General features: G+C 38.1%; 3 protein-coding genes and 2 pseudogenes across 4 annotated transcripts; 3 read left to right on the forward strand and 2 right to left on the reverse strand.

Moving 5' to 3' along the window:
- Window positions 1-355: 355 nt before the first annotated feature.
- Window positions 356-1,659, forward strand: LOC148739551 (uncharacterized; annotated as a pseudogene).
- Window positions 1,660-1,970: 311 nt separating this feature from the next.
- On the forward strand, window positions 1,971-5,193 carry LOC148739552 (uncharacterized). Its single transcript, XM_088749504.1, has 3 exons — window positions 1,971-1,979; window positions 3,576-3,782; window positions 4,240-5,193. Exons 1-3 carry the CDS (start codon window positions 1,971-1,973, stop codon window positions 4,816-4,818), a joined length of 795 nt encoding a protein of 264 aa, XP_088605630.1. The 3' UTR covers window positions 4,819-5,193.
- An 813-nt stretch (window positions 5,194-6,006) lies between these two features.
- On the reverse strand, window positions 6,007-10,588 carry LOC148739553 (L-rhamnose-binding lectin SML-like; annotated as a pseudogene). The gene is made up of 4 exons (XR_015996149.1): window positions 10,354-10,588; window positions 8,759-9,018; window positions 7,418-7,532; window positions 6,007-6,551 (listed from the first exon to the last, which is right to left on the reverse strand). The product of XR_015996149.1 is annotated as an L-rhamnose-binding lectin SML-like (transcript).
- A 5,488-nt stretch (window positions 10,589-16,076) lies between these two features.
- Window positions 16,077-20,370, forward strand: LOC148739554 (rhamnose-binding lectin-like; the record flags this gene model as incomplete). Its single annotated transcript, XM_088749505.1, has 3 exons — window positions 16,077-16,370; window positions 17,016-17,130; window positions 17,583-20,370. Coding segments are annotated over 3 exons (690 nt in total), but the record flags the coding sequence as incomplete, so codon positions are not given.
- A 420-nt stretch (window positions 20,371-20,790) lies between these two features.
- On the reverse strand, window positions 20,791-21,425 carry LOC148739555 (uncharacterized). Its single transcript, XM_088747348.1, has one exon. It carries the CDS (start codon window positions 21,364-21,366, stop codon window positions 20,791-20,793), a length of 576 nt encoding a protein of 191 aa, XP_088603474.1. The 5' UTR covers window positions 21,367-21,425.
- Window positions 21,426-22,127: the final 702 nt, after the last annotated feature.

The raw sequence follows: 22,127 nt of genomic DNA on the forward strand, positions 1-22,127 counted from the left end.
CGTTTATGAGGTGGGTACAAGTGTCTGTTTCATGTTGACCAAAACAACTAATACGATCAAAGGCCTGTAATTCAAGGCACTATTAGATAAATGTAGATATCATGTATCGACTGAAAGTGCGAGTTGTCTCAGTGTGATTAGTCTTAACTTAATCTGGCTTGTATGGGGACTGGCACTAGTTTTCTTGACTAATCACAAAGAGAAGAAGAGTAAAACCAATGCGATTTTGAATAACTCAAAAACCATTTGAAAATTGTCCTCACAAGCGTCTCACAATTCTTTGTTTTCAACCACGTGACAAAAATTTGCTACGTCATACGCGGCCGCCATGTTGGGGGATAACTAAGCTTTCAAAATGGCTTCTTCTGAAGGCGTGCCCGATGTAAACCTTCACTATTCGGATTACTTTGCGGGTGTAGAGGGTCCTACGAAGTCAAGGTACCACGAAATTATAACTGTTTAAGGCTTCGACCGATATGCGTTGAGAAAAAGTGATGTCTCCGAAAACATCGAGCTCCTTCTGGATGTTCAATATCCAGATATTGTGAACTACTTACAAAGACCCAAATGAAGTTGTTGTGTTCCCCAGAGTTAGTCACGGTAGTGTATTTTTTTTCTGATGATCTCGGAGAGAAGCAAACAGAGCAAAATAAAGGACCAATTTTTTATTGACCTCGGCTAACAACTCTTATTTTACTAGGTAATTTGCTTACTTCATCTAAGTTGAAATTGTAAATTGGCCATCGTTAAGTGTTAAAAAGCTGACGTTTCGAGCGTTAGCCCTTTTTCAGAGCGATCTAGTCGATCTTGACACGACAGCTGCAAATTCAGAAGACATATCACTCATAGTACTCACATTAGCGAGTGATATGGCATATTTCAAGGATCTAAATTTTGGATTTAGAATTTAGACGTTTTGTGTACTCTCACGTGGTGAATGGCTCACAGAGAGCCCGGGACATCCCACTTTGAACATGGTTTCTGGCATAAAAATTTGGAACTGTAATTGCTTCCCATTGCTATTGCATAGCAGGGTTCTGTGAAGGGTGGTCTCATGTTGGGGCAGAGCTTTTTGCTGTGGAGGCTGGTGTTAGTATTAGAGATTCTACCACATGCACACAGGAAAAGAACAAATGGCTTCTCTCTAGTCATATGAAAGAAATCCCCATTACCTATAAGTGAGATGGATTTTACCTCTGCCTGAAGGAAGCATGAATTGATGGTGGAGAAACACTGGTTAGTCCTATGGCTACTAGATCTAACCCTGGGATCAGGACACCTAACCCAACCCCAGAAGAGCAGAAAACTATTTTTAGAAGTATTTCTGGCTGTATAGTAAATCCAGAAGTCTTGTCCCTTGTCGCACCTTTAAATGAGCAGTATACTTGTAAAGAAATTGGTAATGTACCCAAGCCCTTGCCCAATAGCTTTTTTTTTTAGAGAAGAGTGTTTGCAGTTAGATTACTAGTACATAGAGTTGTTGCAGCAGTGTCAACAAATATTGCTTGAGATTACACCTGATGAGTGTGGAGCAATAGAAGCTTCAACTAGAAAGCAGTCACAATATAAAGTTTGGTACCAAATGGCAGGCAGGCAGGTCGTATTACTGCTTCCAATCTAAAAACTGCTTGCAAAACAAATACAGCTAAACCTGCAAAGAGTCTTGTTTAAGTCCATATCCTACCCTGAAGCCCACAAGTTTTTAACTGCGGCCACGAAGTGGGGTTGTGAAAACGAGGGTAGGGCTCACAAAGCGTACCAGTCTGACAATTTCTGACCACGAGTCTTTGACAATTTCTGACAGTGGTCTCAATATTGATCGAAGGTGACCATACTTCATAGCTTCACCTGATGGGATTGTTAACTGCAAATGCTGTGGGATGGGTGTGTGTGAATAAAATGTCCATATGCACACAAGGATTCCACAATCGCTGAGGCTGCTGGCCAAACCAACTTTTGTTTAAAGAAAGATGAGTTTGGTAAAGTTCATCTTGACAAAAGTCATGCCTACTACCAAGTTCAGGCCCAGATCTTTATCTGTGAGCTTGAATATTGTGATTTTTTGGTGTGAACAACAATAGATCGCTTTGTGCAGAAATTCTTCCTGACATAGTTTTGGGAAAATGCATGCTCTGTTTCCTCTGATTTCCTAAGCAAGTGCATTTTGCCTGAAATTGTAGGGAAGTAATATACATGCCCAGGGTGTGAAGCTGTAGCCATTGCATCTTCTTTAACATCATCTAGTGATGAAGAAGAGGAAAGGCTGTGGTGCTATTGTTAACAAGATTTGGAGGGCAGCACATTAATTGGCTATGACAATGATTTGTGCAAGATAAAATGGTATCATATGTCATGTTTGAAGTTGAAAGAAGAGCCTTTAGGAAACTAGATCTGTGCAACTTTTTATAGAAAAAATTAACTGAGCAATCATGATTGAAATATCAACGTTATTCAATTGTACCACAACCACCAATTTATTACTTTGAGGGTGCTCCTTTCTTTGTCAAAATGCTAACTGAACTTTATGGTTGTTTGTCGTATAGGTATCTATTAACGACTAGCATCTGTGACACAATCTAAACAAATGTTGCTTGTCAATGGTGTACCTTAAAGCTGTGTTTTTGTCAACTTGAGAATTACTGAAGTTCTTTAATGACAGATTGTGGCTAGCCTTAACTACAGCCTTTATATGAAAATTGTACATGAATTACCTGGAATGAAACAGGTTGTAAGTTCACCTCGATCAAATGGTACAATGCATGGAATCTGATAAATTGGTGACTGCATAGCACACTATGACAGCTTTGCCAATAGGAGCCAGAGACTCACCTGGTTTTGTCTTTACCAACGAGACAATACCGGCTTCCGCAAAGTAGGTGGGTGGTTATCCCCCAGTTTGTGTTGTTATTATCACTATTTAGAAAACACAGCATCAATCCCACAAGTATCAGTAATTATCTGAATCTCAAACTAAACTATATACGTATGCGCCAAGTTTGGAAAATTTTTGTTACATAAGACACATACAGCCTTGAAAGCTTAAACAATAACCACTTTTCAATTGCTTGCTTGTTCATACCTGTAACACAACCAAATTCAAAACAACCAAAGACAACACAGAGTTGTGGCATGATAAGAGGGGAAACTAAAACTGTAAAACGATCATACCGGCTTCCGCAAAGCACGTGGGTGGTGTAGTATCCAACAAAAAAAAATTTACCGTTCACACAAAATAAAGGTATTGCAATCCAAACTACAGCACAAGTCTTAAAATAGTCTACATTGGCATGCCTAATTACAAGTATTGACAGCTATTTAGAATGCATGACATCGACAGGTATATGCGTAACACCTTCAACTTACACTTCAGACAGCTATGTTACAGGGATTGTAACGCGTGGTTATCTCCCAACATGGCTAACCCCGGTTTTTTAATTTATGCCGACGTCACGTGCAAACAAAGAATAAGGCAAGCCATATTGTGGATTGTTCCAGGCAATAATTGATTGATCACTTAATCAATGTTATCCAGACGTGTAGTAGTTGATTGATAGGTTGAGTGATTTAAATTTCAGCAAGCCTCATCGCTACATCATAAACTGCTGCAAGCTGAACAGAGCTTCAAAACTCAAGTGACCAGGACCGAACATTTGGAAATTCAGTGCACTGTGCTGAAAGGAAGGGTCGCTGAGTTGTTTCAGGAAGCAATACATAAAGATGGAAAGGAAGTGAAAACTAAGGAAGACATTTCCATTACAGTTCCGACTGATAACACGTCTAAGGTACATCGTATTTATTTTGTTCTTAATTACCATTGTAACCCTTCAAGGGTAGTGAGGGTACTTGAAGTTAGCTCACAACCTGCGCTTTATTTAAGTCATGAATAAAGCAATAATTGGACGGAAAGAGTGAAGAAAATGCACTTGAAATCTATGTCTCCAGAAAGTTACATCAGCGTGCGCTGCGAAGAATTTGTAAGTTGCGGTTGGATTAGTAACTCCTTTTGTTGAGATGCGAGCCAAGACAAAGAGGAGCATCAATTGGTCTGAGTTGAGAGGAATTGTATGAAGTGAAACAAACCTTAAATTAATTCTTATCTCACCTTGTTCCTTATCAATTATTTATTTGAAGGACCTCACGTCAATGTTCTTTTTTTCTGAAAAGAGTAACTAAAATCTCTAAGTTACTTACCTATAGTTATCTAGAACGTTACTAAGTTGATACGAATCATTATTTCAGACTGAGTTTGATGAAGTAGGCACTGTCGACGGCAGTGCGTCGAGTGAGACTTTGAAAGCCACTGAAACACTGAGACAAGTGGAGGAAGTTCCAGACGGAAAATCTTTGATCGGTAATAGCCGTTCAGTAGGGCACTTTAAGGATGGGACATGTAACAGAGATGTCAACTCAGTAAGAGATGAGGCTAATTTATCAAATGCCGGTGCGAACACCTCTGAAGCTGTGGAGAAAGATCAAGATTCTCTCGAAGGTCACCGAAAGATATATGAAAACATAGTAAAGGAGACAGCTTCAGGTACTGATGTTGTGAATAGGGCCTTCCCATCAAGCGTTCTCGGCTCCAGTATCACTTGCACTAGGGAAGCAGGCGTCGAGTCCGAGTGCAATCGTAATAATATAAATACCATAGATGGTGGCAGAGATGACACAGATTTACTGAGGGACAATGAAGCTTGTCTTGATCTGGAAGGTGCGAAAGCAGATACAGGAAATGGATCAGAGTCTGAGGACGGCCCAGTAGTTGATGATGGAAATGACACAGGTATCTCCAAAAATTCGAAAACTTCAGCAGATCTTTAAGACCAAAGTTGTAAAGAGAAGGTTGGTCAGTCAGACGCGGCGATTACTCCGTGCAAAGCGAAGGTGTCTGCTAAGAAAGTCCGTTTTAATCTTGAGGATAGAAAACCTTCCAGCAAACAGCCATCTAGTGTTTCAGAGGAGATCAGCACAGAGGAACCTGAGGTGATGTTTTCAGATGACGAGGGTGGAGGAAATGAACGCAGCAACATTGACGAAGATGTTAGTCAGCGAATAAATCGGATACAGAATTTACTAAGAAGTGATCGGTTAAGAACAAACCGAAAGAGAAAGTATCCTGTTGTTTGAATGCTATTGTAATTTTAAAAGAAAGCTTTTAGTTTAGGAAATGATGGCGATTAAAGGTGCCTCTTTTTAGTTTGTCTTATTTTTTTTTTCTTGATTCTTGAGTTTGTGATCGTAATAGTTTCATATGACGAGCTGTTTTGTGATTTGTAGGGTTAATCAGTTTCTCGGCTGACAGTTCCACTTCTTGTGATTGCAGTTCCTCTGTTCACCGTGACTACTCTAATTGAACACCCGAAAAACCGCCAGTCAGCTGTATCAGCAAATTCTATACTCATGGAAAGAATACTTAGTAAATTCGCGTTTGTAATGAAAAAATAAAGAGCACTCTTTTTTCTTACATATTTGAACTAGTTAGTTTCGAGATCTTGCGCTTTAATTGAAGATCCCTTTTGTACCTAGTGCGTAGTAACTAGACACCTTGCAAGAGCGGTAAGAGATTGCGAAAGTGCTTCATATAGGACAAGAAATGAAGTAATGCTGTTACCGTTTCAGTGAAGTTTACCGTAGGTGAGAGGTAAATGAAGGAAGCGATCATCGTTTCTGATCAGTTGAGAAACTTCTGCTTAGAAAACTCGAAACTCTGGTCTAATTGTTAAACAGACTAACAACTTCCTCAACAACTATAGCACTTTGGTACACCATGCACCTATTTATATCAAAACAGCATTTCTTCCAAATAGACTTATTATGCATTACCGCTGTAAGCACGTACATGTAATTGTCTACTAATACATTAGTTTTATTTTTCACTAAGTATGTACGTACGCAATGCTAATCTATTTTATATTCATGTTATGAAAGTCCCTCGACGAAGGTGATGATGAATGAAGGTTGTTTACTGCACAGTGATTGGGAAAGATTTTTCTGCCACACCAGAATAGATCAGCTATCTTTTCTGTTTTATTTTTTGTTTGTTTGTCGATTATTATAACAGTCATTGTTATCGTTATCACCCATTCATTTTGTTACTATTATCGTTGAGACTGTTCCTCTCTAGAGATTATATAACGTTTCCATCGAAAACAGGAGTGGATTATATTACCACGTGTGAAACAAATGTAGTGATGTACAAGATACTTTGTAATACTTTCATACACGTACATCTGCTAGGACCAGCTTTTGATATCTCATTGACCTCTACACACACTTGTACTCGACCAACAAATACTTGTAGGTTCCTCCACATGGATCACCCCCAAACATATCGTTATCAGGCTTCAGGTGACATGACACTAAGTTGCTACACAAGTTATACACGGCTGATAGAGAATTTGGAGAAATACAATTGGTGTTTGAGTCTGCACGATGAGGACATGTCTGCGTGTTCCGTCTGCCATACATAGCATCCAAGATGTGGATTTTTTTTCCATTTTGACAAGTTATTGTTTCTGTTTTTCCCTCACAAATTGTGATGGTTAGCTGGGGATCTGTATGCAGAGAGCAAAGTATTTTTTTCAGTCTCGGAAATAAAGTTGTACATATTTAAACCAACGTTCTTTCCTTATATGAGCATTAAACAGCGTCATAATTCTTTCTTCGATACTCTAGGTTCTGAGGATGATAGGTAAATAGATAGGTAGATAGAGAACTTTATTTAAGTCTCAAGTCGTTTATAGCCGAGCACCAAGGTGCTCTACTAATTGGGGAGACTAAAATATAAAGTGAAATAAAGTAAAGTAGAGTAAAATCTATTCAACTAGTATCTAGTACACGTATGAAAAATTTAACATTAAAACTTAGATCTAAGAACAAATCTGTTGATTAATGCTGTCACAATATTGTCACTTAACAACTGATCAACAACTAACTACGTAGTTGAACAGCAAGAACAGCGCGTGCATCCGTCGTCTAACAGGGAATTCAAGTTTTCGAATCGATAAATGCGGGCATTTAAAACTGTTTGTTTTTTAACATCGCCGCAAAATGAAAACTAGTCATAGCTCTTTGAGTGTTTGATTAGTGACTTAAAAGTACTCAGAGGCTCTATTAACCTGGTTGCCCGAGTAGCATACTGAAAAAGCAGACTGAGTGAAATTTTTATCAATGTGCTTATAGCAATATTTCATGAACTAATAACGCACAAAGTTCATCCAAGTTAGGTTGTTTCTTTATTTGAAGCAAAGACAAACGGATTCTGCGAAGAGGCAAGAAATTGGCAAGCGTGCATGTCTGAGCCAGCTTGGGCTAAGGTGCTGCGCTGCTGTACACTAACTGTATGAACATCACACCAAAATTTTTACTCTTTATGCCAATTAAATTTATGTTGAAATATTAAAATTGATATCGCTCTTACCATTCTCACACGAAGGACCAGTATATCCTGGCTTGCATAAACAGCGATATCCCTTGCTTGTAAAACCAGACTGACAGATTGCCTTGTTCTTGCAAGGGGCCTTGCCACAGTAGTTCTTAAATAGAACAAATATTTTATATCATTAACGCCATATACGGAACATTCCATCTTACAATATAGTCGAATTAACATCTTTACTCCAACCAAATAGCGCATCCATCTTTAACTTATTTTGATTTCTGAAGCCTGAAGCGACGAGGAGTAGTTTTTATTACATTAATTTGACGCAAGTTTATCACTTGGCGGTAAGAATTATTTTATTGTAGTGCTACTAAAATGGATTCTTTCCCGAGTGAGCTCAGTGAGCAAGCCAGAGATGTCATCATTCTTAAACTATCTTGACTGGCTCCCAGCTTTCACTCGCATATGATGCTAAATCATTTCTCGTGCTACGGCCTGCACGAGACTATAAAAGTGGCATTCAAAAGCGAACCCCTCTTTCGCGAACGCATCTCACCACAAGCGTCGTTTCTCGAGTTCAGGTGTTTTTTCTTGTTCTTTTTTTCTCCAATTTCTAATGAGAGTCGAGGCGGATAACGCCGAGATAGAGGAACCACTCGTACTACTTCCTCTTAAACAATCTTTCTCGGCGTTTCGGAGTCAGTTTCACTTGCACCTGTTGGTCATCAGCAATTTAGTTTTAAGCTATTTCGTTTGCCTTACAGCTTTATCAATTAGGATACAGGTGCAAAATGCCTCGACCATTCAACCAATTACCGATATCAATCATTTTTTTTTAGTATCCTTTCCTAATACCTCGCTTCATTTTTCAAACTTCCAAGGCATTTTTCTTCGCATAAAACAACAAATAATTGTAAAATTGAACTTGTGTCACGATATCGACGAGGAAAAAGACGGATATAAATAAATATACAGAAATAATATACAGATATAATATACAGAAATAATATACAGATATAAATATACAGAAAAGAAAGATACGGTCGCAGACGAGATGATTCTTCACAGAAACATTATGAAAAATTAATGAAGTATTTCTCGAGGGAGGTGAAGAGTTTTCCAATACTTTTCCCTACTCTCGCTGAAAAGCCCCAAAAACCAACTTTTGCTGTTTCTTTTTCATTAAGTAAGAGCTGTGGATTTTAAAATTACGCTATGCTTTATTATGGTTCTGATTCTCAAGTATGTAGCGTTAAGAAAATGCTTATCCCTTCTAGTAATGTCCAAAGCCACTTGTGTGGTGCACCCGTAGAGTGTTGCTTTTTGAGGCAACAACCTTTCTCAATGAGCAAAGTTAGATTTTTACAGAATTAATCTTACATTTGTTCCATGGTATGAATATCCTGGTGCGCTTTCGAGATCTTCATGTTCTTTATGAGTTGAGTTGTTCAAAGTACATTTGTGTGTTCCATGTGCGTTTGGTTGAACTTCATAATTAATACTGACGCAGCTGTTCTCAACATAACATCTTAACTCACACAGGTCTCTGTCAGGCACGTTGATCGTTCTTATAACGTGGTTTACGAGACGTTTTCCTTCAAAGGCCAAAGAAGAAACAAAGAGCAATTCGCGATCCTGACCTAAAAAAAGGGGAAAAAAGGCGAAAGAGAGAATTTAATTTTTAATATACAATTTACCATGAAGTTTCAGGAGCTTTCTTCGAATTCGTGTTTTTAGGGGTTTGTTTGTTCAAAGTGACATTTAATTCGGGGAACGCATAATTGTAATTTAACGCACGTATCACTAAATTTATTGCAAAAGAGAGTCCAAATGTGAAGTAATTAAGTGAATCCTCCTTGTGGAATTTTTTCAAAAACTAAAAAATTAACATTGAACTGATTGAGATAATTTCTTGAACCGCTTTCTGTCAATTTATCTCTCTCTGATCGAGTGTTTTTTTTTTTATCTTTTCTTTTTTTTTTCGCATGTGTGGAACTTTTTTACGGATCGAAGAAAATTAGCAAGGTCTGAAAAGTTAAAACTCTCAGAATTTTCATGCTACAGGCAGTACGCGCGTTCTAATAAACTTATTAGTTTTAAAATGCACCCAAGATTTTTGTTATGTTGGGTGATGAATTTCATCCATATTTTTAATATCTGGATTTTGATCAAAGGTAAGCGCACACAAAAAAATTAAATTGCTAATGACTCAATACTTATTTACACCATCGAGAGGCCATTAATTTAGGAAATGCAACTTGAAAGGACCATGAAGGCTTTTCAGTAATAAAATATTACATACTTAGAACTGAGCAATATTTCTGTTAGTTAAAAGCGCTAAGACTGTTTTGTTTTTTGCTCAGATGTTCAGCTATATACCTTTTAAACGTATACAGGTTATGTAAACAGGGACTTTGTATATAATAATTTATGCGAGCTTCATGCCTGGAAACTTGTGTAATGAATCAACTCTTGTTAAAAATATAAAGAACTTGGTTCCGTTTGTGAGCTCAGAATTTTCATATTAGGATACAGATCTTTCTTAACATTCGCCAATCGTTTCAGTTTCAGGTTAAGAAAATTAAGATAAAGCTACGGCAGAGGCACTCGTTAGGATTCAATTGGGACAAATAGTCGATATCATCTATTCAAATGTCGACATAGCTTAGCTGTGTTTTTTTTTTTTTTAATTAGTCTTATCAGAGTATCGAAATTAAGAACCCTATGCAAAACTGACGGTGAAAACGAGATTTTCGTAGTTTGTGAACGAGGACAGATGTTAAGCTGAACTGAAGACTGGTGCGGTGCTGTTAGAGCCAGAAATAAACAAAGCTATTTCCGATATTCTGAAGAGAAATGTAAATACAGTTTCCAATAGAAATTCTACATCTGTCCAGCATCCCCTTCCTAACTGCAAGTATTAACAAAAAGAGCTCTTCTTTGAAATATATTTTAAAGTAAGAAATGAGACTTACCGTCAGAACAGGACTTAACAAGCTCAGGACGGCAGGCTATTAATAAGACGCAAAATTGGGATAAATAACCCATCCATGTGACCGTGTGACCGTTGTAGTTTAGTTTGATTTAGCCGTCACAATAACTGAAACGTTTTTATTTGCCGTTGTCAAGGTCAAGATCGAAGATTTGAAGATTTCATTACTTGCCATGAAGTGCTATACTGTTGTGTTAGTTTCACATCTCCAGCAGCGTTATTTAAGACCACCTAACCAGACATACGTCCGGAAACAAAATGAGACGACCCTAAAGTATTTGTTACTCGTGATTGTTACCATGGTGTCAGTATTACTGTTCGATCATTTCAGACAACCTCCTGCGACGTAGAGAATCAAGTTGAAACTTAATGACCTCTTCTTCTGGGCAGGAGATCCCGAACAGTTATGATTCTTTCGTTTGCGACAATTGTATATTCGGTTATTCGCAACGTTCGCCGGCAGACTGTCGAACCAATTTTATTTACCATAATATTCCAAGAAGCAGCAAAACCGGACACCACTTAATTTTTCCAATACACGGAGACATGACAACTTTCCGTTTTGCTATTGCTGTAAAATGAAATGAATATTTAGACCTCTGCGAGCATTTTGTTATTGTTTCGTTAATACAATGAATTATTAACTTGATTTCCTGATTGACTTTGATTGACACTAAGTTTCAAACTCCTTTGACATCAAGTTTGAACAAACCACATCAACTACAAGCATCCCTTTCCTAGACGTTCAAGTCATCATAAAAAACAACGTTTCGCAATTAAGCCACCTGAATAAGTCTGCTTTCAGTTCAGATGTTTAGAATCGAAGTGACCTTCATGTTTTGCTGACCTGTCGCGCTGACCCGTATTCTGTTATACCCTGATCTGTTATATCTGTTGCTGACCTGTATACCGTGAAACAATCCTACTAGACATCGCCACAGAAGTAAGTTATCAGTGCTGAAATTCTAGCTAATAGTTTGACTCGTGTGTTTATGTATCGATAGATCCTTTTCAGTTTCTTAAATGTATTTAATTTCTTTTCTCTAGATCGAATAATAATATACTGGAATAAATTATACGATTTGCGTAAGCTAGTTGGATTGCCTGTTTGGTTTATCGGACCAGTTATGATGTCCTAAAGTTAATCACAATTATTCGTGACGTATGTTTACAGTTAGGTCGGTCCATGGGCTCAAATATGATTTTTTTATCAATGCAAAACAAAATTGTTTAAAATTATATAGGTGGAAAGGTCGATATATTTTATCAAAGTATTGAATTAGCCGATGAATATGTATAAAAAAGCCTCTTAAAAAGCCATATTGAAAATTTAAGTATTGAAAATTTAAACCTATATAGTACGATTTGTATTTTGTGGTCCATGTTTAGCCTTTTTGTTTGACTCAAGGCGATGTATAGTGCTGTGATGGTAATATATGATGCGATACAAAGAGCCAAAGTTTTACCCAATGACTTTTATTTCCATCCTCTGAAATTTTCTTATTCTCAGTGTTTTTAGGATTCAGTGATCGAAGTCGTTATTAAGACGTACCAGCTCAATCCATGATGGCATGTTGATTAGTGAATGGCACAAACCCAAGGTCACAATGTGGATGCAAATTGTGGAATAACTTCCCAAAGGACTTAAAAGCAGCTAAGAATGTAAACGCCTTTAAGTTCCACCTACTGAATGCGCTCCTTAATGGAAATGTTGCGCAAAGATGAATCGTTTCTATCTTCTATTCTTGTGTAATTTTTGTATTAGTTCACTAGTGTTTTTAACGTGTACTGGCCTTTTGTATTTATATTGTATTAGCTTTAGATTTACTTATATATAGATATATAATGTTACTAAATAAATGTTACTTTAATATTACAATAATTTAATGTAGGCTTTGTAATTGAAAAACCCAGCTTGGGAGTTGCAATAAACGTATGTATGTATGTATGTATGTACAATGCAAGTACTAGTTGATCTTGAGGTCTGATCATCTAAGGGAGTGTGGCTCTGGAAACAAATCTTGCTGGTAACAGTGACTAACGTTCCGACAACCTGGTGAAAAGTTATCATCAGAAAGAGGTTAAAGGTTGTTGGTCACTCCAATAACATCAACATCTTCACGTGACACTAATAATGACTTCTGCCTGAGTCGTGGAAAAGTCAAAGAATGCACACCGCAAACCTTCTTTTTCAAGACTTCTCTTATTTGGATGGTGCACGATCCACTTCGGCTGGTAAGTCAGTCAGCAATAAGTTGTGTGCCCGTTGCTTTTCATGATTAACGAAACGATGAGATATCGTAGTCGTATCGATAAACTTATCACAGTCTAACAACAAATATATATGAAATACATATATATGAACTGCGGTTATGAAACGTATATGTGCACGATCCTTCGCAGTAAAGCACTATTTAAGCAATAGTGAAAATCAGACCTGAATAAAATTCAGGCCTGTACGAATTAATTTGATGGCCTGCTCCCAGTTGGCTTGTTAGCTCAATTGGTAGAGCGCTGCACTAGTATCGCAGAGGTCAGTGGTTCGAATCCCGTACAGGCCTGAACTTTTTTCAGGTCTGATTTTCACTATTGCTTAAATAGTGCTTTACTGCGAAGGATCGTGCACATATACGTTATCACAGTCTGTTTTCATACTGATATGCTAAAACCTTTGAGGTGCCATCTATAATTTTTACAGTCTTTGGATCTCATTTATTACCCCGAAAACATTGTATTTAGTTCTACCTAATTATAGGACATCATCGATAACTGTTTTTCTCGCCGGAAAGTTGTTATATTCGATTTTTAGCCATGGATGTTTGCTCTTCGCTATTTTAAACAGATCCTGGTTCTGTAGCTGGAACATAAACAAATCTCGGTGTCTTTTCTGACTGTTTTAATGCAAAGAGCTTATGTTTTCAAATGTTCAAGCTTAGGTAAGCCTTTTATTCACTCGGGATTCAAGTTCTTGCATTACCCATAGTCAAGTAAATAGAGATGCTTATGATATCTAAAGATCAAATGTTTGAATGTATATATGCTTGAGAAAGGAAGGTTAAAATTCCTACCGTCTACTTTAAGCCATCTGTGCGAAAAAACCAAATGTGTTCGCATTAGACGTGAATATATTTTTTTCCAAGTCATCTGCCAGCTGGTTATTTTGGGAATTGTAGGAGACGGAGATAAAATGAAAGGTCAGTTTGTCGTTTTCCTTCAGTGTAGAGGTCGAATTCACTTTAAAAAAAGAAATCAACTGACAAAACATTTTGCTACATTTTTATCATTTACCATTGTAAATTACTGACAAAATCAAACTCTATTTCTCCCACAATCGGAGATAGCTAGTATTTATAAATTAGGAAAATAAAATTATTTGAAAAACAGTGTTAAGTAACAAAACTGCGTTCTATACCATCTTTAACTTAGGCGAACCTTTAATTCAATCTGAACATTTATTTTTATGAACAGTGTCATGAGGGCCGAAAGCTAACAGTGAAAAGACATTCATTTAATGAAAACAGACTTCTTAAAGAGAATGTGCTCGGCTTACACAAACTAAAAAACCGCCGTTTGGGTTAGACCTCGCAAGATTGCGTCAGTGAGCAATGTTACACCTTTGCCGATCATCGCGAGAAAATATACATTCATTTGCGTTTAAAGGCGAACAACTGCGTGAAATTACATTCATTAGTGACAAAAAACGATTATTTGCACGTAAACCAGATCTAATAAGGATTCTTGCATTTTAATCAGCATTCAATAACAATTTTAGACATTTCCTTTCAGTTTAAACCTCAGGTCGTAACAAAGGGAGAAGGGATTTGGATCGAAGAAAAGAGAAAATTATTTCTAAACCCAACAATTCCTTATTTGGAAAATCCATCATGAACGTTTCTTGACATTTCATTCCGGCTTTAAGTATACCACCCGAAATTGTAACAAAGGCTCACGACTGAAACCCTAGAACTGGATTTTATAAAAAGAACGTTGTGATTGTGACAGGATGGTGTAGCTCTAGTGTTAGCCTAAAATATTTAAGTTACAAACATTTTACCGTTTCTCAGTTAACAGTTGGAACAAGATAATGACATGTTGCTCACCGGTGATAAGAAATGTCTATTTTTACTGATGACACTGATGTTTTCAACGAAAGCATCAAATGGTAAGAATGTTAATTTCATTTCCATTACGTACATGTGTAGGTGTTTCAACTTAACCGAAATATTATTTGAACATTAGCAGCCCCTTTCTCATATATTTCTCATTCGCTCCGACAAAGGGCTAACACTCGAAACGTCACCTTTTGTAATCGTAACGGTGGCCAATTTACCATTTCAACTTTGTTGATATATCCAAATTATCTCGTTACCCCCACCGACGCAGCCCCAAACAGTTTCTTTAGAAACTATCACTGAGCCTTTCTCATAAGCCCCAGGCTAAAGCTGTCGAATTTTTTATTGACCTCACACCTACTTCAGTCTCCCCAATGCAAAACTCGAAAATAGAGACACAAGGAGAACATTATGAGGATAATTTTGATAGATTTGAGGTTTGCTATTTTTACTCATCCCGGCTAAGGTGTGTTTCATTTCAAGACTTATTCATTTATTTATTCAAGGATCTGTACAAGCAGTACCGGAGCAAAAACAATAGGACATAAGTCCCCTTCTAGGTTTAAGCTCCAACCCAACCCACTCCTAAAATATTAACTAATAGACTAAATATCTAGTAATAGGCCGCTTAACAAGTGCAAGCAACAAGGGCATTTACCCGGCGACATTTAGGACAAATTATTTTAAAGGTACGAAAGTTGTCGTCATCAAAAACGTTGAAAAGTCTCTTGAAATAAAACGACTTAAGTTTACGCTTAAAAGCGTCAATAGACTCAGCCTGCCTAATATCATTAGGTATATTGTTCCACAAATTTGCTATCCTATTAAAATAGAAATCCCGAAATGTTGACGTACGATTTTTATTAATCTTTAAGTTCAGCCCTGAGCACGCTTGGCGCGTCTGACTCGTATAATAAGGGAAAAATAGTAATTAAATGAACGAGTTAGATCAATATGACCATAAAGACATTTAAAAAAGAAAACTAAGTCGAGACATTCGAGCCAGTAATTAAGCGGCGACAACTTCAGTTTGATTAAGCGATCCATCTTTTGAAAGCTTTTTTTTCAGTTCTAGTATCATTGGGGTTTATTTTTAGTTCTTATTAACCGAGCGGGAGGTCTGTATGGGAGAATCTTGACCGAGGTCGCAAGTACAGACCGAACGCAGTAAGCTCTGTACCAGCGACCGAGGTCAAGATTCTCCCATACAGACCGACCTAGCTCGGTTAATAAGATGTTTATTATATGGCTGTGTCTTATATGCCATTTTTTTTATATCCTTTGTACCTTTTTTTTCTAGACCGGTCTAGATGCCCGTCTACTTGGGAAAATCAAGACCGCTTTCAATATTTATTTCAGCCAATCAAATTCGTGAGGTCTGTAGTTCCCAGATTTTGTGAGACACAGCCATATAATACTATATAATACTATATACGTAGTTTACGAGTACTCCTTGTATTGAAGCCCCGAAATTGAGTAGCCTCCTTCTCAGGGAAGAGTCTTGCAGGAAATGGTTAACATGTGTTGTGGTGTTTACGATACTCTTACTCTAATTGTATCGGTCCGTCTGTCTATTTACTTTCCAATTTAATTCGTCGATGTAGGTGGCAAATCCCTCAGTCGTGGTACAGAAAAGAGAATGGCTTACGCCATATTTGACGCGCACAAGTTGGCCTTTCTGAACGTCACTTTCACTGGCTTGAATTATGTAGTAAAAGAAAGCGAATGTGGTTTATATTGTGTCAAAACACCATCGGGTTTCTCTTTTAACCTGGCTGCTTTTCATGACATCAGTGGAAATCTGCCGTGTAAATTACTTCCAACCGACATTTACAACAACTCGGACAAATTTGTCACCAGTGAACAATTTCATCACTATAGGATCTTGGTAAGGGTAAACCACTGTTGACACACAAAATCGTAAAAACGATACACGCACGCATTCACACACACACACACACACACACACACACACAATCATTGTATCAGGTTGGGGGTGTCAAATAAGTGTGTAACTCTGACTTTCATGAACCTTTTTTCGCATGCATTCAGTGATATCAGCATGAGGCAAAGTCTGTTTACTAACCAAGTGGCCCATCAGGCGAGCGCTAAGCTCCGCTTTCTACTCCTTCCTGGATGGGATGCTAGTCCATCGCATCGCAGGGTTATCCCGAGCATTTAATTCACCGCGGTACCCATTTAAACATCTGGTTGAAGAGAGGCACTGTGAGAGTAAAGTGTCTTGCCTTAGAACACAAAACAATGTCTCCGGCCAGAGCTCGAACCCAGGCCACCAGCTGAGCACACTAACCATGAGGCTACCGCGCCTCTTAGCAAAAGTTAGAAACCTTTGGCTCAAAGCAGGTACATGATAACCGTTGAACAAATCTTTCAATTAGCCAAAAGTAATAGTTATTTAGCTTTTCCTGAGCTTAGAAAATTCAGAATGAGAACCGCAATTCGGCATAAAAAGGAAGGCTAAGGTCGATACTAAGCGTACATGATTAATCTCATTTCCCTTTTTTTCCTTTAGTCTCCATGTATCAGTTGGCCTTGTCAGAACAACTGGACTTGCGCTGCACAGTATGAAGAAGATAGCTATGTATGCATTTGCATTAAAGGATACACAGGGAAACATTGCGAAATTGGTATGAAAATTTCATCGATGGGAACTTTAATTCAATATCAAATACTGCCATGGTCTCTATCAAAGTTAAAAACAGCATTTTAATTGACTTTGTAGGATTCTAATGGGAGAAAATCGGATGACGTCGAAACCAGGAACACACACAAATTCACCTTATGTACCAATATAACTGGGCTGAAAAGAAAGTGATCAGACTTTTCTTTGATTTTGAGGCAAAATGATTGGCACTTCCTTATTTAAGATTTTGAAGATTTAATTTTAGATATCTTCGCTAAACGTGAGACAAACAGGGGATCCTGGTATCGGTAAGACAGAACTAGATGTTGATAAAGTTTACAGTCATTACTTTTTAATATGTGAACAAGTAAGTGTCAATTCCGATATCTTGTATCAATTTCTCACGGGCCGAATAGCAAGTCTTATATTTTCCTTCGCTTTTCTTTTATTTTAAAGGGCCACTGTCTGTTACCCTTTGTGAGGGAAACACTCAGTCCCTAAGCTGTGCCAGCGGAGCAACCGTAGAAGTCCTGGAAGCAATGTTTGGTCGGCAGAACAGTCACAGTTGTCCTGGGGATATCCGTACCACCGACTGTATTGCTGTAAACTCTTTATCGGTGGTTTACAACAAGTGTCATGCCAAAGAAAGCTGTTTACTAAAAGCGCACACTTCTTGGTTTAGCGATCCATGTCAATGGACCTTCAAATATTTGTTCGTCAAATATCAGTGTATCTGACAAGCAGGTTTTTGTATCAGAAACAAACGTCGCCCACGAAAATAATTAAGGTGACCACAAACTTAATTATAAGAGCGTTTTTCGACTTTATGTCGTAGCTTGAATCAAAGTAATTATATTAACCAATGGTATCTTTCGTAAATATTTAAGGGAACCAACGGGAGTTTAAAATGAAATCAAGAAAACAGCACGAGGCGCGGAAAATTAAGAGTTAACAGGTCGTGTTTGGCTTTAGTTTTGCATCTGATTGGTTTAGAGATTTTCGAGGGTTTGCTGAAGCCAGTCTTGGAACGAAAGAAGGAACAAAATTTGCAATCCTGAATCACTTTCGACGCCCAGTCGAGAATTGCTCTTATTCAATATAAGAATTTTCAAGACCCAAACTCAAGGCATTTACTAAAAGTATGTTAAGCAATTTACAATAGTTTGATTGATTAGTCCAGCAACTTAACGTTTTATAACCTGGAGAGTACTTGCCACGTCTCTAACGTCTATGGTGCACCGGACGAGTTTATGATTCTTTCATTTAAAAAAAGAATTTTATTTCCAAAACTTTTACCTGGACGTAGGTTTATCCCTAACAATGTGGAGGTTTAAATGAATTTAAGTGGCGCTACTACGTTTATAAAGCGATATCATCAACCTCCGTTTGTCAAAGAGCCCATCCAAACCTTTAATTAAATAGGAGCCATTAGCTTACCATTTATATTTGGCAGATTACGGTGTCAAAGAAAGCATCTGGAGCGCTACGCGATAGCCGCAAATAGTGTATTTTTCACATCCACAGGTCAGCATAAAGATGAGTTATCTTTCTGAAGTCTTTCTAAGTTTAATTAGCAAAACAGAAAAGTGCACAGCGACCCATTTGGCTGTGCGGTCGGTGAGCTTGTTCCTAATTGCTTTCTCTTACCCGTAGATCCTGTCGGGTTGCGAGGATTCAAAAGCCGCCAAAGCTTGCTACATTGCGATCCCTTACTCGGGGGATTTAGTGATCACTTCGGTTATTTCATTATGAAAGATAATACTTGTTACTTCAAGTCACATCTCGTATATTAAAGCCAATTGCTCAATCATGAAAAAACAACAACAACAAGAAAAAAAAAAATGACCGCGCTCGGTTAGGAAACGTTTACTTTAATAACCTTGAACAAAAAACACAAAACATTTCTGTAAGTTGAATGTCTGTTAAATCAATTTTTTCCCCTTTAAAAAGAAAAAAACGGAAGCCCATTCATCACTACCAAATATCGTTTAAAATGTTTACTCGTATGTGAGATTATTGTCGTGTTACTTATTCCTTGGATTGTTTACAACAAGAGATTGCAAACAGTTTATAATCATTCTATTATCATGGTTATACTTAGAGACTTCCTTGCTTCATTTTCTTAAATTAAAATTTTCAGGCTTTTATCTTACTTTCGCTAATAGTTGGTGATAACCCACGAATTGTATCACTTGCGTGCCGCTGCAATACAACACTTCATTTAAAGACTATATACTAACTTCGATCACATTAGGATTTGAGGTATTATACAGAACATTCGATTAAATCCAGTTTTACTAAATTGTCAACGTATGAAGAAGGTTATTTGAGTGAAGGCTCCCACTTTTTTTTGAGTCAATATCTCTAACTTTGGACTCCCTGGGTAGAGATATCGAGAGCAGGTCTGATGCCAACAAGGTTTGAGCTAAACGAGAACTGGGTGACTTCTTGTCTTATGCTGGCCACTTCGTTCACATCCGGTCTGAGGAGAAGGGTGTACATCTTGGGAAAAAATATGCAACAAAGGAAACCATACGCACTCAAAAGAGTTGTGACGCAATCCACCACAGTTACATACCATCCATCGACGGACCATGCCACTGGGTGATAAAATAGCAAGGACAACAGGAATATGTACAACGAGAAACCTGTCCGTTTTGCCTCGCTGAAGTTTTCAGGGATTTTCCTAACATTAAAGGCAAAAACTGCAGACAGCAGCAAATTTACGAAAACGTAAGTGCCCGTTACTGAAAACAGGGTTTTTCCAGTTAAACCCCCGTATGCCTTGCACTTGTGAAAAGTATAGAGTTCCGAATAAACATATTGGGCTTTGAACGGTGGATCTAGAAGTAACCACGGTAGAGCCACAAACAGCAGCAGCACTTGCGACATCGTTATAATGCAAACCTGCACTCTATCAGAGAGCGAGTTGATGGCTAAGCTTGCCACCATTGGAACCTGAAATGCGCTTGAGATGAGCAAGAATTCCGTCAGAAAAACAGAGAGGCCAAGATTATAAGTCAAGTAGCGAGCCGGATAAATAATCCTGCAAATTGTATCTGTGGGCTCTAGGAAATTAATGGATGTCAGAGATAACAACCAAAACACAGCTAATAGGAGAGCAATGCTCAACTCCCTTTTGGATGCCTTGACGATGGGACTGTTCCAGAATTTAACAATCATTACGAATAAAAAAAAAAAATGTGAGAATCACACCAAAAACGGCAAACCCAATAATCAACATTCCGACAACACCGTCGTAGCTCAAGTTTGCCGAGGGCAAGGCTACATAAAGTGTCTTAGCCTGGTTAGCTATTTCACCCTTAGGGCACTCAGCACAACTCGCAGAACCACGATGAGGGTTGACTGTACCACCAGCACACTGGGCGCAATGTCAACAACAAGGTGAAGTAAGAGATTTTCTCGTTCCCTAAGGGTATTGTTCAGAGCATTCAGATTTTGGTGGTCTATCAGTTGGAGTCTTCCAGATAATTTCTTGATGAATATTTAACTGTGTCTCATCTCGTGCGTAATTTTGCCATTTCCCTACAAGGATAAGATCACTGGTCTCGGATGATACTCGTTCGATACTGAATATGTCATAAAGAGTTTACAATTTAATTTTGCCTGTTAACCCAGTAAAATTTACCCTTCCAAGTTCCCTTTACATATCCTGAATATTGAATTCAAACTGCTGCAGGTCACTGGCATCGATGCCGTTCAAGTCTCTGGTCAATATGTCCAGAGCATGGGCTGCTGAGTACACAGCGTCGATAATGTATGGAACATAACTGCTGCAGATTTTATCAACAACATTGCTGTGGTGCTGCTCAGATTTAGAGTTGTCGGAGACTTGTCGCAATCCTGGACAGTTCCATTTAAGATCCTCAACACCGCTCCACTTCGAAGTCATATTATTGGTCATCGCGTTAAAAAAAACGGTTCTTAGGCGTTCTTTAAATTCATACCCATCGTAATTATGATGTTGAAGACCTATAGGCCCTTCTAAAAAAGAGAATCTTGGATCAATAAAGTCGTTTTCTTTCGAAATCGAGTATAATTCACTTAAAATCCAAACACGACCTGTGAGGTTTTGTTTACTGACCTCTTTCATAAACCTCCGCAAGTATTCTCCATGTACCGATAAGATAAATACTTTGATATTTTTTCGGCTTTTCAACTCCTCAACTATATACGTAATGCTGGGAAATTGTGTTTCGTGACGAATAAACTCAGTCATAGCGATGCAAAATGGGTGTCTCCTAACCGTTGCCTCATTGACTAATGATCATACTCCGCTTCTTCCATACAAGTTATCGAGCCCAATAGCACCCACATAACTCCAGTTAAAGTGTATAATGATGTCGACGATCACTTTTGCAAGAAATGTGTCTGAGGGCACAGTATGATATAAACGAGCATAACTGTCGGAGCTCAGCTCTCCAGCAGTTGTCGTTCCGCTTTTTCCAGAGGCATTAAACATGCGGAGAACTCCGCCAATATACAATGCTGTGCGGGAGTCAAAGGGACCGATTAAGGCCGCAATAGGCTTCCTTTTGGTATTATTACCGGCTGCTGGGCTAGCACAGAGTGTATCCTCAAACAGTTCGTAAGCTATCTTCCCTGCTTTGGTAATGTTTCCATCGTAATTTCTGATGTCCTGTCCAAGGAAGATATTTGGAAGTAGGTTTGAATCATTATTTATCTTTTCGACGGCGAGAATTATGGTATGTGAGGGGCAAAAATCTTTGATATCGGCTCCAGCGCATTGGGCTTCGGTACCTTCTTGAAAGTTTCGAGCGGAGATAGACATGAGTCCACCCAACACGAAATCTCCATTTTTATAATGAGCGTAAACAACAGATTTAATACACATACATATATAAGCCAGGCAGTGAGAGAAACTCATTTTACTGCCTCACTCCCTTCACATTACCTTATAACTTTACTGGCAAGCGCAAATGTCCACAATCCAGCTGCCGTGTATTTTAGAAGCATTTG

Source organism: Stylophora pistillata, chromosome 2 (genome assembly GCF_964205215.1).
Source record: "Stylophora pistillata chromosome 2, jaStyPist1.2, whole genome shotgun sequence".
NCBI lineage: Eukaryota > Metazoa > Cnidaria > Anthozoa > Scleractinia > Pocilloporidae > Stylophora > Stylophora pistillata.

Coding starts and splice junctions, on each gene's coding strand:
- LOC148739552 (XM_088749504.1), top strand. Junction 3,783..4,239: donor CGACTGATAACACGTCTAAG/GTACATCGTATT, acceptor TCATTATTTCAG/ACTGAGTTTGATGAAGTAGG.
- LOC148739555 (XM_088747348.1), bottom strand. CDS start 21,366: ATGACTGAGTTTATTCGTCACGAAACACAATTTCCCAGCATTACGTAT.